The 17,129-nt window shown below is 38.3% G+C and overlaps 2 protein-coding genes across 8 annotated transcripts in view; one reads left to right on the top strand and one right to left on the bottom strand.

Moving 5' to 3' along the window:
* The first annotated feature begins 206 nt into the window (after positions 1-206).
* The window catches only part of cnksr2b (connector enhancer of kinase suppressor of Ras 2b), a 36,252-nt gene continuing 19,329 nt past the window's right edge, over positions 207-17,129 (top strand). For 2 of the 4 annotated variants that reach the window (XM_056730813.1, XM_056730811.1), the window contains exons 1-2: positions 207-725; positions 6,249-6,412. In XM_056730813.1, coding sequence (XP_056586791.1) covers positions 662-725; positions 6,249-6,412 — 228 coding nt within the window. In that variant the 5' untranslated portion in view covers positions 207-661. Of the gene's footprint in view, positions 726-6,248; positions 6,437-17,129 lie in introns of all 4 variants that reach the window. The other 2 variants (XM_056730810.1, XM_056730809.1) reach the window with 1 other exon arrangement.
* LOC130407680 (uncharacterized) lies at positions 7,213-14,028 on the bottom strand. 4 transcript variants are annotated; one of them, XM_056730807.1, is made up of 6 exons: positions 13,287-14,028; positions 11,617-11,749; positions 10,167-10,404; positions 8,984-10,060; positions 8,714-8,882; positions 7,213-7,641 (listed from the first exon to the last, which is right to left on the bottom strand). In XM_056730807.1, the coding sequence occupies exons 3-6, from the start codon at positions 10,375-10,377 to the stop codon at positions 7,515-7,517; spliced, it is 1,584 nt and encodes a 527-aa protein (XP_056586785.1). In that variant the 5' UTR covers positions 10,378-10,404; positions 11,617-11,749; positions 13,287-14,028; the 3' UTR covers positions 7,213-7,514. The 4 variants fall into 4 exon arrangements, with proteins under 4 accessions (XP_056586785.1, XP_056586786.1, XP_056586783.1 ...); XM_056730808.1 differs by having other exon boundaries at positions 10,167-10,384; XM_056730805.1 differs by having other exon boundaries at positions 11,617-14,028.

Below are 17,129 nucleotides of genomic sequence, written 5' to 3'. Positions count from 1 at the left end.
AAGTAATAGGTTAAGTAATTATGATTGGTTATGTGTGATAAATGCTTTATTGTTATCTTTTTACATGCGCAATAAAATAAACACTCATATTTTATACATTTCGATGATTTCATACTCTCTCGTGTTCGCGCACAGCTCAATTATGGAGATGTTTCCGCTGCATGACGGCTCATTTGCCAAAGCCAACGACTGGCAAGAATGGACGAGGCGCGAGTCATACGAGTGCGCGAGAGGGGCGCGCGTGCGGAGGACTGTTTACGCTAACACCTGGAGACGAGGCAGACAGCTGCTTAAATGCGCCGTTGTTTTTCTCCCGTGCTTCTGTATAACTGTTATGGGATGAGAAAACCGTAAAGGCGTCGCGATTAAATATGATAGAACGGAAGATGATGCGTAATGCGTGGCAACAGGGCAAGGCAAATCTAACAATAATCCGACAGCTGTCTCACGAAAACGAATGCGAAGGAATGCAGCTATAAAGGGAAATGCATTGAACTCGAATGACCACGTTTGCAAGAACCGCTACAGAATTTGCAGTGTAAACATGCAGCGGATGATGAAGAATAGCTGTCTCTGAGCGCGGATCTTATAGCTGAAATCGGAGTGCGCCGAAGCGCATCTTTCGTACCTTTGTTTGGCACCCATTGCACAAACTTTCACAATGGCTCTGGTCATGGAACCTGTGAGCAGGTGGTCAACCAGCCAGGTGGTCGATTGGATGAAAGGTATTGACATCCATATGTTTTATTGGAACAATGCAACAAAAATCGCTATTTCTTAAATATCATTGCATTTATTTGCATGTGTCTATTTAATGCAGATGTTACATTTGCAAGCTGTCACAGCATTTAAGTCTGAGCTGCGTATACTCATTTTAAGGAGCGTTACGCGCAGGCGAAACGCGAGCGCGCATTCAAGATGTCATGATGTTTGTTGTACTTGTAGCAGGATTTGATACGTGATGTTGACGACACGACTTAAAGGACGAAGGTATCAGAATGCATTTAAATAAATGATGTGAATGAATAGTTGGTTGAGTAGTCACGTCATCTCGTGAAACCGAATGCGAAGTGACGGGTCACGTGGAGGCTAAGCGATCAGCTGGGATCCCTCTGGCAGACAAATGGCTCAATGGTCCCTTTACTAGAATTCGTCTATATATATTTTATTCATTTTGTTTAGGGGGTGTTATGGGGAACTCACGAATAAGGTGTACATTATCTGACCAACATTACTGTAATTGAGTGGGTTTTATAGGCTGTCTGGATCATGTGGTAAAAATAGAAAGACAATAATTGTGGTTCGTGACTCAAAGGACCAAAGGGGTCCTCTCACTGTTTTCTTTCTGTGTATAGTAAATTAACAAAAAAATTATTGCTTCAGATGTGTTTTCTAATAAAGTAGATCAGCATCTCACTGTCTTTCACCCCTCTGAATACTCACAAGACACAAGTTCATCTTCGGGACACCGTGAACCTATGCAAGAACATGACTGCAGGTGCAGTTGAATGATAATCAGCTGTATTAGATGTACAATAATGTGCACTTGTGTGACTGCATCCCTCCATGTTTGAGGATCCTTTGGCATGAGTTTTGTTTGTGTCAGATGGCGTGTTGATCCGTTTGCGTAAATAAGGCGATGGCTCATAGAAGGAGGCTTTCACGTGTTATTCACTTGTCCATGCATCTGTTGCTCATACGCAGGCACGTGACCGATGTGCTTTGTACCTTGTGCTGTATGCAGTACAAATAATGTAACTGTCTAGGAAAACGACTTTGTTGCATGGGTTAGTATGCCCGGTGCTATGCTGGCTTGACTGGAGGGAAATTAGATATTCTGGATGGGCAACAATTTTTGTAGCAGTGTAATCATAATTCATTGTATGCACACTTACTTTGGCATGTTTTCTGTGATTAAATTAACAGATCATTATTTAATAGACAATACATATAAAAAGTACTTCATGTTTTTTTTTATTGTCAGCTGGACATTTTTGAAGAGGCCCAATGAAAATCTCCCCCTTTACCCTGCCAAAACGCATGAGTGTAAATGTAGGGTAAACAAGATGGAAGCTGAACCGGCCATGTAGGAAGGCTTACAGGAAAAACTGAAAATCATAAAGAAGGTTAAAAGATAGCAGAGGGAAATGTTTTTCCTAAGGGAATACCAAAAGGAGTTTCTTATGCTGTTTGTGCACTCAGCATGCCCGCAAGTGCGTTCTGTTGCTCTGTAAGTTAACCTTTCCTGAGGGGAGAGAATTCTAGGAAGGTTCAGTCATTTTCTTGACATGGCTAATGCTTTGGTTGTAAAAGCTGGGGAACTTTAGCGACAACCATCTGTTATGTTTAGAAAAATCCTGCAGCTGCTTTCTCAGCTGCTTTAAACACACGGAGGTGCAGAAGATAATGCGTTTATGCACACAATTATTACAGCCTTTTGATCACTAGTGTGCAATGCTCATATACAATACATGCATGATATTAGAACCAACTGGTCATTAAATTCACATGTATGTAGATGTACGATGCTGCCCACGTACCCGCACGCTGAGTCACACACAGTGCCACATACACTGTATGTCCTTTAGTACATCTCGGTATGTTCCCTATGTAAATAGTTTATGAAAACAATGTTACAAAGGTTTTTATTTTAGCCTACACATGGATGCCATTAAGTGTAAGAGAGAGATCAGATGAATAACAACTGTTAGTACAGTACCACCCTGCCCTGCCTTACATGCCAGTGTCATGCCCTGTTTTAGGGCTCTGTATATGGGAAATTCCTTGAAAATGTCAACCTTACCACAAATTTTTTATTATTTAAATGAATATAAAGTAACTATTTTATGTTATATAAAGAGGCATCCCTTCTCCATTCATTGGGTATTATTGCTTCAGGATTGTGCGTTTTATTTTACAGAAATCCTAAAAAGTTAATCGTCTACCAAAAAACAAGTCCTTTTTTGTTACATCCATAACGCATGTTTATTTCCCTTTTTTTTTTAATATATATTTTTTCATAGACTGACATTTTTTATGTTTAGACTCTATCAACAAGGGTTCAGTAAAATATAAACAGATAGTTCAATATAATCGTAACAAATTCATTCTCTGAGCATTTTTATGTCGCCTCCGTAATGCAAAATGTAACATCCATAACTCTGGAATTGCCCAAATGAGTTTTTGATGGTAATGCGATTGATTGAATCAGATACACACTTGAGTGTTTTTGAAGTATAAAAGTATATTGGGGGTGTGGTTTTAGTTTTAACTGTAACTAATACCGTTTCTTATATTCACTCATACTTGTATTGAAAATACATGGTGTTTCCATTTAAAATGTTAGCATACTGAGATTACTGAAATTATTGTTGCAGCTGTAACAATACAGTTCAGGGATTATGCCCCCAGGTGGTATCTCTGAGGCCCGAACGGCAACCTTCCTAATGCAGAAGAGCCCTGTGACCTTCCCTCTGCTCTTGCACCCATCCGACGCTTCCTGTGACTCACTCCGAAGCTCACCCTGTGAGAGGTGCCATTGGCATTCTGGGTAGAATAATAGCAGCAAATCCAATAAAAGTGCCCACAATGGGGCTCATATATAGCCTTGATTAAATGCCTGTTTTACTAATCTATTTTTATGGTAATAAAGCTGAGCTGTTCTAGAGGATTTCACACATATCGACACAGCCTGTTGTGCGGATTGTTGACAGGCTCTGTGAAATGCCTACAATAGCTGTGTGCCGCAGTGTTACAATATTGTGCAGATATCTGCCTGACATAACAGATAAATGGCCTATCTAAAGATGTCATAGCGCTCTAAAGATAATTATATTATCCTATTGAAACACGAAGATGGTCCAGGGCATATCAAAAGGGGTCATCACATTTTTTTAAAAAGCCCATAGACTTAAAATTCTGAATTATGATTCGCTTTTTTTTCACTGCTACTTAGAAGTGAGTATATGTTAGTCAGCAGTGAGCATTCTCATAGAAAGCAGTTAATTGGAAAAAAGTGGACACTCCCACAAGTGCAAGACGAGTCAGTAATATTTTTTTAGAAAAACTTTTCACTAGAAAAGTGAGGATGTGAGTTTTGAATGGATATAAATCTGACTTAATTACAATTCTGTCATATTAATGGCCTTAAAAATAAAAAATATATAAACTATGGCCACAACATTTTGGAAAATCCCTTTTTTCTTGCAAAACCAATGCAAGTCAATGTGTACCGCTGTGTTCTGTTACCAACGTTCTCCGAAATATATTTTATGTTCTGCAGAAGAAAGAAAGTCACACCAGTTTGAAATAAAAAGAAGGCAAGTGAATGATGAAAGAAAATATTCACTTTTGGGCGAACTGTCCCTTTAATGTTTTTTCTTGTGTGTGTGTGCTTCATCTGGGTCACTTGGCAGAGTGTGTAAACATCCATTATTTTTACAGTTACGAAGCACTCAATCCCTCGTTGTTCTGGGTCACACCAGTTGCCAATTCATAGATTTAGGGCAGATAAAAGGTTTTCGGGTCACATTTGAAGTGGACCGGCTTTTAAGCTGCTTTAAAAGTACAACTTTTCATAGGGCGCTCCTTCCTTAACCTACTTGCACATGTTATATCTTCTTCTATTCTAGCTGCTCGACGACCACCCGCCTCACTTGACAGAGATAAATGGTCTAACATGAATGTGCTGTGCTCTTCTTTGTAGTATTTAACACAATTTAGCCACAGCGGCTGCAATTAACAGCAGATTAATGTCCTCCTTATCAATGAGTTTACTGTTTGTGTACACACGCACCTTCTGTGTCAGCCGCAGGGAGAGCACGCTTCACTATGAGGATTAGTTGAACTGCTCTGAAGAACACTTCATGAACACTTACTTTCATGTTGCTTTTTATAATAATTGTGCAAGTAAGAACAATGCATTATCTTCCGATTTATCAGATAGTTTAGGATTTAACTAGTTTTGTGGTAGGATCTCTTGTCAATCTGTATCTATCAAACCCTTGCGACTCAGAGCTGTGAGCAATTCAGAATCTTAATAATAATATTGAAAAAAACATCGAATTGCATAACAATACAAATGTCCCATAAGGAATCTCGGAATGTTTCATTGATAAAAGTATGAGGATGCTGCATTGCTGTTTATTTATTTATTTATTCGTCTATTCAGACATAAATCTCACACATAAGCTTCTCACCTCGTTGCCTTTTTGTCTTGGTAATGAGCTCTTGCTCAAATGTTTTCCCCGTGGCTGTACCATCTCTATAGCAACATACAGTGACAAACCTTGATGATTCCTTCATTCGGAACGCGTTTAGATCAGCCTGGTAAAGAAGTGGATTCGTTAAGCCCCTAAATAGCTTGCAAAGCCAAATGCTTGCTTTCAGCTCTTTTGACGAAAGTAGAAATTTGTAACTTTCTTCCTACACTACTTTAAATACGTGTAACAGAAAAGCTGCCGGAGATGTTGTGTGTTGAATGGGGTATTTGAAATGCTCTGTAAGCTTGTCTTTTGTTATGAAATGCTCATACAGATACAGTAGGTATATAGTATAAAGAAAGCTAGCAGGAGAGAAAGCGCAGGGAATTCATTCGATGCAGAAGAAGGACTGAGAAAATAGTGCTGAGGGAAATGCTAAAGCAAATGTGCTGTCAGGTGCTGGATTTTGTTCATGGGCCTGCCGTGATCCTAATTTCAAGAATTGGTTATTGTTTCAGTCGACTTTCTTTTGCTAGATTATGTTTTGATTTGTTGTATGAGTAAAAATCTTTGCGACTCTCTATGATCTTTTTTTATATGAGTTTGTGTTTGCTGAATCTGTGGAAGAAGAAAAGAGTTTTGAGGCATCAGTAAAGATGAAGGGTTGGGTGCACGAGGGAGGCCCTTGTTTCCCAGACAACGTCTACCTCCTGCCAAACAGGTCGTCCCTTATTTGTGACAAAAAGTGCTTGAAATCCACTGACGTCTGCTCATGACAGCAAAGCGATTCAAAGTTCTTGTGCGCAAAATGAGGCCTGTGTGCCAAGAGACCCTCATACTCTCTCATTGCTATCCAAAAAAACTTTATTCGTGGTATACACACACTCAGTCAGTAGACAAGGCTGTAATTGTCATCTCTACTTTGTGTTTGTCTAGTCCTATTTAATCATATTATAACTAAATCAGGCTGTAAATGTATCAGGATGTATTGAGGAGATACATTCGATTATCAGGTTGAATAATGTCTTCATTTTTGGTTTCTTCAAGGTTTGGATGACTGTCTTCAGCAGTACATTAAGAACTTTGAGCAGGAGAAGGTGGGTGGGGAACAGCTTTTGAGAATCACACATCAAGAGCTTGAAGATCTGGGTGTTTCTCGAATCGGCCACCAGGAGCTCATTCTGGAGGCAGTGGACCTTCTCTGTGCGCTGGTGAGCACATACACAAACACAAAGGTACATTGTATTCTCAGTGAAACCATATTGCAATTACTCAGCTTGGACAAGTGAGTTGTACAGCAATATGGAGGGTAAAGCTTATCTCTATTGAAGTGTAATGCAGCATTTATAGTAAACCACTATTAATAATAGTAATTATATAATAATATTACTATTATACTGCCACTGTTATTACTATTACTGATATAAATATGACAAAAAGATGTATCGGTGAGAATTCCCAAATCTAACAGTCCCTACACTGTAAAAAAAAAACTGTTGTTTTTACAGGAAAAACCTGGCAGCTGTGGTTACCAGAGGATTCCTGTAAAAAATACAGCAGCACAGTAAATAACTTTACTGACAAAATATGTAAATTGATTTACAGTGAATAAAATCACGGCTGAATCACATTATGAAACTGTTAAGTCTACAATTTTTTTTGTTAATTTCACATAACTGTGTTGTAAAAAATACAGGAAATGGTCTATTTATATACATGTAATAATTGCTTATTGTGCATTAATAAATTATAAAATTAACAGGGAAATATAAAACAAAAAAATAATTTTAACTGCTAAAACAACAGTAAAACTTAGCATTTTAAATGGAGATGTTCTGTATATTATTCAAAATCTATTCATAATATGCTCTATTTTTGTGTTTTAATAATTAAGTTATTTTGATAAATCTCAAATACATCTTGAGAAAAGACAAGAGAGGAAAAGTTCACTTGAGAAATTTATTTAACAGTCATCATCAATATTTGTAAACAATTGGATGCATTTATTTCCAACAAAGTTTTGAACAAAGTTTGTGTGCCAGGCACACAACAACACCACCCCACACTCTCCTTGTCTGGAATGTTACACAGTATGGCATAAATCTTATCCATGTAGACAATCAGGTGATGCCAACAGGCCAAGTTACAGGTTAGATCTGAACATTACCGCAAAGCAAGAACATCTTCACTAAACAAGCAGGTGGCAGACTCTATCAGAAAACATTAGTGCACCTTTAAGACTTTAAAACAATTACAACTAACAGTACCTCTTCTACAAAAGTCAGAGTCCACAGAAAGAGTCCATATATAGGCTTAACGCCACTCGTGATCGGAGAGTTCCTGTATCAGGGTGAGGACTCGAGGGTTCACGTTGAGACGACGCTTGGAGTTCTTATTCTCTACTTTCGTTCCTTTTTCTGGGTTTATCGAGAAAAAACACCTGTAGAATAAAAGCATGTTAATGATTAATTGATCATTACATTTTTTTTTTAAGCGTCAAGAAACAATATATACACACTTCCAGTCAAAAATTTGGAAAGTGTACTATTTTTGAAAGAAGTCTCTTCTGCTCACCAAGGCTGCATTTATTTAATCCAAATATAAACAGTAAAAACAGTATTATTGTGAAATATTTTAACAATTTAAATGAACTTTTCTATTTGAATATGTTAAAATGGAATTTATTCATGTGATCAAAGCTGAATTTTCAGTAGCCATTACTCAGTAGTCACATGATCATTCAGAAATCATTCTAATATGCCGATTTGCTGCTCAAAAAATATATTATTATTACTATTATTATTATCAAAGTTGAAAACAGTTGTGTAAAATTTTTCAGGATTGTTCAAAAGAACAGCATTTATCTGAATTATTAAGCTTTTACCACATTATAAATGTCTACACGGTTACTTGATCAATTTAATGCATCCTTGCTGAATAAATGTATACATTTCTTTAAGTTCTTTATCTCTTATTATTTTCATAAAAAAAGCACAATGTTACAAAAGCTTTCCATTTCAGATAAATACTGTTCTTTTGAATTTTCTATTCAAAGTATCACACACAACACTGATAATAATAAATCATCAAGCCATCATATTAGAATGATTTCTGAAGGATCATGTTACTAAAGACTGGAGTAGTGATGCTCAAAATTCAACTTTACTTAACACAGAATACAGTTTTTGTGTATTTTACAGCTTTTGTGTATTTTTAATAACAAATTCAGGCCTTGGTGAGCAGAAGAGACGTCTTTCAAAAATAGTACACAAACACACACGTCTGAGCCCGGCCGAGAGTCAGAGCCGGACCAAGACGGAGACTCAGGCCACACCCAGAGGCAAGGCCAAGAGTCAGACCCAGACTAAGACCGGGCTTGAGACCGGCTCTTAGTCTGGGTCTGACTCTCGGTCTAGAGTCCCGGACTTAGTTAAGGTACGGATTAAGACCAGGACCTTGGAGACAGACTCCAGGTCCCAGTTCTGAGAAATGAGTAAGCCATGTTTACTCACCTTTGAAGAAACTCCAGAGTTGAAGCCAGCTCAGATGGATAATGAACATTAAAACAGTAGTAGCTTCCGAACATGAGGCACAATGCAGAAATGAAGGAGGAGATGTTTATGTTGATAAGGTTCCGATCCAGACTCAGCATGTACCTTGTGGAGGAATAGCAGGACTGTCCTATGAGCAAATTATTTAACAGGTTATATTAATAAGCGCTGCACTCACATGACAAATTCTATAAACCGTGCAATTAAAAAAAGAGAGATATGAAGACTTACCACAGACAATAACAACGGGTGTCAGAGGCACTTGCTCCAGTTGGACCTCTTCTGCCAGACATGTTTCTTCTACATGGAAGAACATGGACTCCTCCTTCTCATCAAAGTAGCTGAGCAGAAGCAGGATCATCTCTATCACATCACCTGAGCAGACACTCTGCAGTCCACGCACCCTCTGAAGTCTTGCATAATTCTGAAGGAACTTCTTGCTCTTGTTGACACAAACTGTGGTCATGTAGTCGAGAAGCCTTTTCCCCTTCAAATCCAAATTTCGTGTGAATGTCTCTTTGAGGTCAATCCCAGTGAGTTCAATGAAGTGGACTGACATGCCAAGTTCATCAAACCAAAACGGCCACTCCTCTCTAAGGCATTTGATACTTTTTCCTTGGTTGACAAGTTGACGCTGTGTGTAAAACGTGGACTTCATTAGACATTTTACCTCCTCTGGATTGGCATCAGAGTGTTGGAACATCTCCTTGAGTTTTTCCATCTTTTGCTGCTGGGTCTCTTGAGTTTCTTCAAGGGGCAGAAATTTTACATTCCATTTAATGCATCCATAAGTGTCCTGCATTGCTGCTCTCTCTTCTGATGGGATCTCGTCTGTGTCGGAGTCATCAGTCTGATGTTTTCTTTTTCTTATTTTGGGTGTTGAAGTACGCCTCACATTTTCAATTCTGTTTTGCAACTGTTTGACAAGGGAATGGTAGCCTGTTCCAACAATATCGCCCTCTATAACATCTTGGAGAGAATTGGGATATTTTGCCACCATTTTTGTTGCAACGTCCGTTGAATGCTTTTTACCTACATGAGGGCATTTTTCCATCATCTCAGTCACAACAATCCGGACCATTTGCCTCCTTAGTTTTGGGCCTGGCCTTTTCCCCCTCTCTAAAGACTGCATCACTTCCTCAGGAAATTTACTCCATGGAATTTCAAAGTTGTCGTCCCACTGTGTGTCAAGTCCTGGGCTGCTGGAGGAGGTTGACAATGAACTTCGGGGTGAGACAGAGAGAAATGACAGCGATTGGGTAGGTGAGGCTTCCACAGATGATACTGAGCTGTTCTCGGGAGTGTGGTCTTTAAATTACAAAAAAAATAACATTTTGATTCACACAGTACAACATTACACAATTCCCATGTCTGGGTTTGATTTTAAATAGTCGTGAGTAGTGTTTTTACTTACATTTCCGTTTCCAAACAGAAAGAAGCTTCCTGGCTTCTACAGGTCTTAATGCTGTCATCAAATCAGCCTCCGTTACAAAGCGTAGATCATCATACGTCTCTACTCCAATGGACTGCAAGTGCTCTTCCAGGATGTTTTTGTTAATTGCTTGAAGTTGTGGTAGGGCTTCCATGATGGCGACATCTAGGAAGGTTCGCCCTGAGTCGGTCATATTTGCACTGAAGAAAAAAAATTCCACCTTCAGACAGAAGAGAAAAAAAATGTACATACACTTGACAGGGCTGGGAAATGCATCAGGTAACACTTGTTAATGTCAAACTGTTTACAGTAAGAATTGAGCTTTAATTGGACTATTTTGCCACAATACTGTGTTTTAGTGGAATGACTTGGTATCCATCAAGAATGTATGATACCAAAGGATAGAAATCGGGCAGTTCATTAATGTTGATACACTGTAACCCAAGACTGTCCTTTGCCACAGAATACAGATGGTATTCTGAGAGGAAGGTGCCTTTGTGGATATCCATCAAAACATACACAGATGTGTCATTATGAATCAAGATGAGTAGAAGTTCACCAAACTCTATATCCTCATCATTTCTGTATACAAGAAAATTTCCTTTTTTATATGCAGTGCCCTTGTACTGAATGTCTGTGGTAACTGTGGTATTGCTTTCTGAAAAGGCTAACTCCCTGATTGCATGTTTAATAGTGTTACTGTATAGGCTGGCATAAAACGCACAGCTGTCCTTCACTTGCAGTAGTTTACTGCATTCTTGCCCAGATAAAAGATATGCCTGATACATCTGATGACGCTCTGACAAAGTTTGACATATGTTTTTGAAGTTTTTCAAGTGTCTGGCACATCTTTTAAAATAACTGTGTTTACTTTCAAACCTTAGCGTCCATAACCTAATCAATGGACCAAATTTCAAGATCAGTGCCGAATAATGCCGCAAATAGTGGTGCTTGGGTTTTAGTTGAATTTCAGGAAACAACGTCTTTCTCAACTCCAAATATTCTTGGATCAATATGTCAAGATATGCTATCTGAGACAAGGAAATGTTTTGAGCACAAATAAGATCCACAATGTCTTTTAGCTGGAGAGCTAACTGCCATACTTCATCCTCATGGTTTTGCACTTTGTCACCAATCAAAACTGGTAGCAATCTCAAAAGGTTCCAGTTTTGAATGGCTTGCCCTGATAACTTGGCTCCGTCCGGGTTGACAGCACATGGCTTTGTGAGTGCTTCAGATCCTTTGTACTTTACTGTTTGATGCGCCTGTTTAAGAGTGAGTATGTGAACCATTTTTTCTTTTTTATAAAGTTCTTCAGGTACAGAGCTAGATCATATGACAAGACTCCTTCAAAGAGGTCATGACCTAAACAGGGCGGGAGTCCAGGCTCGGATACGTGAAAAGACTCAAGGGCATTAAAGATAGAGTTTACCTTTATTCCTCTGACGCCTTGGATGTTTTCAGCCTGGAGACCAGCAACAGCTGCGTCATATGTCTCTGGGGTGCGTGGAGGACCACAGACATTCGGATCAGCCACAAACTCACTTCTTGTGATTTCACAGTACCTGCAAAAATATTGAGAGCGGCTGAAGTTCTCTGTAAACCCACCTATGAAATGAGAGCCCAAGTTATCCCCAGCAATACAGTAAAGACCTCCTTTTACTGTTTCTCCATCTACATATATTCCATCCGTCTCCAAGGATTTCAGATCTGCCAACAACTCTGAGAAAACTTTGGCTACTCCAAAACGCTTTAGGTCATTCTCAACACACAACGAGACTAAAAACATATTATCAGTATTTGAACGCAAATGAATGGGTAAATTTGCTACTGAAAGATAGACTGCAAGAACTTTGTGCGTCTTTTTAGCAGAACCCAGGGGATTCACAATTTCAAATGAGTCTTGGTACAAAACCAGTTTGAGGCTTTCAGGGTTTTCATTGAAGAACTGGTGACATTTGAAATTTTGGCCATCATATATATCCGTAAAAACCTCTACATCAGGATTTCCAAACTGCTGTGACTGTGTAGTCCTCCCTAAATGTGACTGTAAAAAGCTCTTCAGAGTTTGTGCCAGTGGTATGTAGTAAGCAAATTTTTGTGTCATGTTCTCATCCGTTCCCAATGCCACTTTTTGGGGTTCCGTGTATTTAAACAGTTTTGTGAATGTCTGATTTCTGGAGTATGTTGTTCTTAATTGTCCCTGATGACAGGCAGAGAACAAATCTGACTCTTTAATGCAGTCACATATTTTAGAGACTGCTTCATCTGATAGGCTCATATCATTTTTTAAAAAAGAACTTACTTTAGTTATTGTATAGGCTCGACCTAACTCGTGCACATTTTGCATTTCCTCAACAATAGTCTGTATAGTAGAGGCAGGAATAAGCAGCTGTCCTTGCAGTTTAAGGTAAAAGAGACACATGTTTCTGAGATAAGACTGACTTTCATTCTCTGGCATATCACTGGCTGCACTAGCTGTTGGCATGGCTTCATGTGCGTTTTCTGAATCATCTGTACTGGCAATGACATCTGGGGGCTGAGGGCGAGTTTCCCTGTACATGTTATCGATACCATCTGGGGAGCACGCTTTATGCTTCCTACACATGTGAGAAGTAAATGACGACTTTTTTGTAAACACGTGCTTACAACCACTTACTGGACATGATACAGACCTGCCCTCTCCAATATGATCATTTAAGTGAGACACTAGCTCTTTCACCGTGTGAAAATGGCGGGCACATAATGAAACTGCGCATTTTAAATCCGCAACAACAGCTATAGGAGCAGCTTGCGGTACATTGTGCACACGATAAAAATGGCCCTTGAAAGCTGAATAAGTGGTAAACGTTTGACTACAGTTGGTGCCAACACATTTAAAAAGACAACGGGGCTCATTCCTATGCACTCTGCAATGTAGTACATAGCCTTTTAATGTATACAATTTCTTTTTACAAAAGACACAAGCGATCATTTCAAGTGTTTTCCTGTGCTTTTCAGCTGAACGAAGTTATCACGCATTGATTTAGCTAGCTACTGGTCTTAAATATCGACTGGTGCTAGCTTACACCATGCGCTTTCAGCATTACATGTGACGCTTACCGTGCTAACTTCAAATTTTCCGATGGAACAGCAGCAGACCCTCTAGAAACTTAAAATTGTAGATTTGTACAAAAAACTTTTAAAATTAAATAAATGTTCCGAAGACTTCTGCCTCAGTTATAAGCTACTCTTGCTCGCTCGTTATTGACGTCAACCGCAGCAGTGAACGAAGAGCTCGTGCGTCTCCCGCGCCTCACGTCATTATCCAATCAGAGACGAGTTTATCTGCGCACTATGAAATTAAAAATTAGGCAGACTCAGTGCACAATGAGAAAAGACAAGTCTGTGGTTAGAGGAGGCAAAACAATGCTCAAATAATTATTAAAAACAGAAAACCAGTAGTCTAAGTATTACATTCAAATTTAAAGACTAAAAGAAACATAAAGCATACAAGGATTATGTTAGGACTAAACAGAAGTGTTACACAGGCCTCAATTATTATACACATACCCTTTAAATACAGTAGGCTACAAATAAATCATAAAGCGATGTTAGTGAAGGCACTGTTTGGTTGTTTAGCCTGTGATAGTGACACAATGCTCAAAGTATTACTTTTATTTTATCAATAGGCCTATAGAACACCAGTAGTCTAAGTATTACATTAAAGTTAGAAAGGTAGTTTAAAGACCAAAAGAAACATACGAAATACAAGGATTAGGACTGAACAGTATTACTTTGCATATCAATAATTGTAATTTACACTCTACAATATGCTACAAATTACTGAATTATAAAAGCAATGTTATTATAATTGCTGACTATATATATATATATATATATATATATATACAGAATTTATTGTGAAAACATTTTTACTACCTCAATTTGCATTGTTACATCAATCATGTTAAAAGTACATCATACACTTGTTAAGTGACTTACATACTTTATTTGTATTTTTAAGAACAACTGACTTTACTTTTTACAATATGTGCATGTCAAATAAACTAAATTATTTTGTTTTGAGTATTACAGTATTTCTATGTTTTTAATACCAATATTTGTATTTTAACAAATACATTTGATTATAATCACACATAGTTGTTGTAAATATAACAAAAAAATCTGTTTAAAAGTTTACAAAAGTTCCCTGTGAATTAAACAAAAAATATATGTTTTTGGGTTTACAGTTCTTTTCTGTAGGGATTTTACAAAGTTTTTCTGTAAATCTCACGGTCATTTTTTACAGTGTATAACAATTTTTAGAATAGACAGAAGCATGTTGCCTATAATGTTTTCAACCGTGTTAGTCATACCTTTAAATGCAAGTTGAACAATTATTTAATATTTATAACAGCTTTGTAATAAAGTAATTTGTCTAAAGTGTTGTTGCACAAGTCACTGTGCACTTAGCCACATTTGGTCATTATAATTGAGGCGCCCCTTTTTCTCAGTTATTCCATTAAAGTTCCAACGTATGAAATTAAGAGCCGTCTTTTGGTGAGGTTGAAATGTACCCTTTGCATACCGTTTGATTGACAGGCGATCTGACCAATCATGACGCCGATATTATGTGGCCCTGTGACTGACCACCATTTGTCATACATATATTTATCCGACAAACAAACCAGTCTGACAAAAAAATTTGGACGTAATGCTTTGGTAATTAATAGGAAAAAATGCTTTTTAATAATTGTTACAGTAAACAGAGAGATATATACCCAGTTTTATTGGACGTCACACTATAGCGATAAACGATAATTAAGTCATAACTTAATAAAGGAGAATTGAGTTTACATCACAATTATATGAATACAGATACAAGACACGATATTTTTGGAATCATGCAATGTATTAATCACAGAAGGAAGGGTTTGGGAAGTGGTGTTTTAAGGCGGAATATAATACTTATTGATATATTTCTTACATATTTTCTTACACTTTGCTTCCCTGTGATGAGTGCACCTTCAGCCATCATAAAACTGCATTTGTAGTGACATTAAAGGAAAGACGTTTTCAGCAATGAAGTCATAAAGACTGTTATTCTTTTTTGTACTGAACTAATATTTAAAAGGTTTTTTTCGTTTACACAAAGAAGGATTAGGGCTGATCAAAACTCTGCCCAAAGTATTTCTCTCTAAAATTGTCAAAACTACAAATCTCAGAGTAAATATAAACACTTAATACACCACATTTCAGTTAGCTACTGTATACGTCCATTTTGTGTGACAGTTGTAGTACCCTACTGCATCGCAAGAGTTTAGAATTAACGTAACATTATCGTCTGCTGGTGTGGATGAAAATATCTGTATAATTATTGTTACAGTTATCTAAAATCCTGAATGTATCCCACAAAGGCATATTGCAGACCTTTCTATCTGAAACAGCGTGTCATTTTGCCAGAAATTCTTCACTATTTCCCCAGAGAGTGCCCAAATTTACACTGAAAAATACAGAAAAGCTTGTCCGACATAGCAACATGAACGAAGGGGGGCGGAGTTCTGCGAAGTGTCAATTGCAACCAGCGGCTCACTCCATCCCTCCCTTTGCAAGCACTATGGAGGCTGACACAGAACTATGATGTTGTCATGTTTTCGCTTCTTTGCCGAACATAAAAAAACATAACACTTTATTATGTTATACACTTCATGTATATACATTTCTGTCAATAGATCTTCAAAAAAATTACAAACTGGACCTTAAATATATTACCCTTATTCTCAAAACACTTGATGTGTTTTCCCCATGCTGTTTGTATGTTTATGGTGATAGCGTTTCGTGCATTTATTATTAGCCAAAACGAACACTTAAAATCCCGGAAAATCCCACGGATTATCCATCCATTTCCTGCTGTCAGACAGAGAAGTAAGGCCGACGACGCAGAAATAGGGAAAGAGAGGTGGAATGACTGAAAGAATGTGTGGGCAGAGTGGGAAGAAAACTGGCAGCATTTGGGGGGAGAGAAGGATTACAAATTAAGACAGGAGATAAAGGCACAGAGGGAGAGCGAGGCACAGAGTGAGAGAGGGAACACAGTAGTTCTCAGAGGATGACGGAAGAATGTATGAAAAGGAGGCAGAATGTGGGGCTGCACGATAGCTTGTGCGCAAGCAAACTGGCCCCCGTATTCATAGCTTTGTTCTCACCATTTGTTATGTCATTTGCTTAAGCCCAGCTAGTGCCTCAAAGCCTCTTATGTAATACGTGGCTGGGGTTGTCCAACATGGGGCCCTGCTGCATTAAATATGATTACTCATCTTTCCCTCATGCTGGTCCTCTTGACAGACCCCTCCCGGCTTTTACTATATGTGCAGTGAGGCGTTTTGGGAAAGGGTGCTGAATAGTGTACATGTGTACTAAGCCCTTTGGGTCCATGGAAAAGATGTTCAGTTGAATCCATTGGCTCAGGGACAACCTTTTTAGCAGTAGAATAGCTTGAAGACGTGTTTAGTAAGACTCCCCTCATTGTTCCGGGTTGACAGAGGCCTGATTGATGGAGCCTGTTTGAATTTTTTTTTGAGTGTGACAAACAATTTAAATGTATAATTTGGCGCTGTAAGGTTCTATCGGCTAAAGCCAATCAGCACTTTGAATGTACACAAGAGGACCAATCAGAATAAGCTTTCTTTGTCATGTGACAGACTCCTCAATCAGAGGGGAATATCTGAGGAAACAGTGCAACACAAAACAATGTTTAAAAGAAACCGCAAAGTTGACTGTTTTACTGATACTCTTGTCAACGAGAGCAGCTCAAACGACAGTTTTTGTTTTGTTGAGGAGAATTTTTTTATATGTATTGACGCAACTCTAGCCAGCAGCGCTAACATCCCAATACCTGGGTTTACAGAGACTATCATAATGCAGTTCATGCCAAATAATCGACGACGTTAAGAGTCTTGATTA

The sequence above is a fragment of the Triplophysa dalaica genome, chromosome 19, assembly GCF_015846415.1.
Source record: "Triplophysa dalaica isolate WHDGS20190420 chromosome 19, ASM1584641v1, whole genome shotgun sequence".
In the NCBI taxonomy this organism is placed as follows: Eukaryota; Metazoa; Chordata; class Actinopteri; order Cypriniformes; family Nemacheilidae; genus Triplophysa; species Triplophysa dalaica.
This window is presented reverse-complemented; position numbering and strand designations above follow the sequence as displayed.

What these genes read in the sequence shown, in the direction of transcription:
- LOC130407680 (XM_056730805.1), bottom strand. Translation starts at nt 13,158, where the DNA reads ATGATCGCTTGTGTCTTTTGTAAAAAGAAATTGTATACATTAAAAGGC. An exon ending in TTCTGTTTGGAAACGGAAAT is followed by an intron (nt 10,061 to 10,166) that starts GTAAGTAAAAAC and finishes TGTAATTTAAAG; the next exon opens with ACCACACTCCCGAGAACAGC. An exon ending in ACTCTGGAGTTTCTTCAAAG is followed by an intron (nt 7,642 to 8,713) that starts GTGAGTAAACAT and finishes TTTATTCTACAG; the next exon opens with GTGTTTTTTCTCGATAAACC.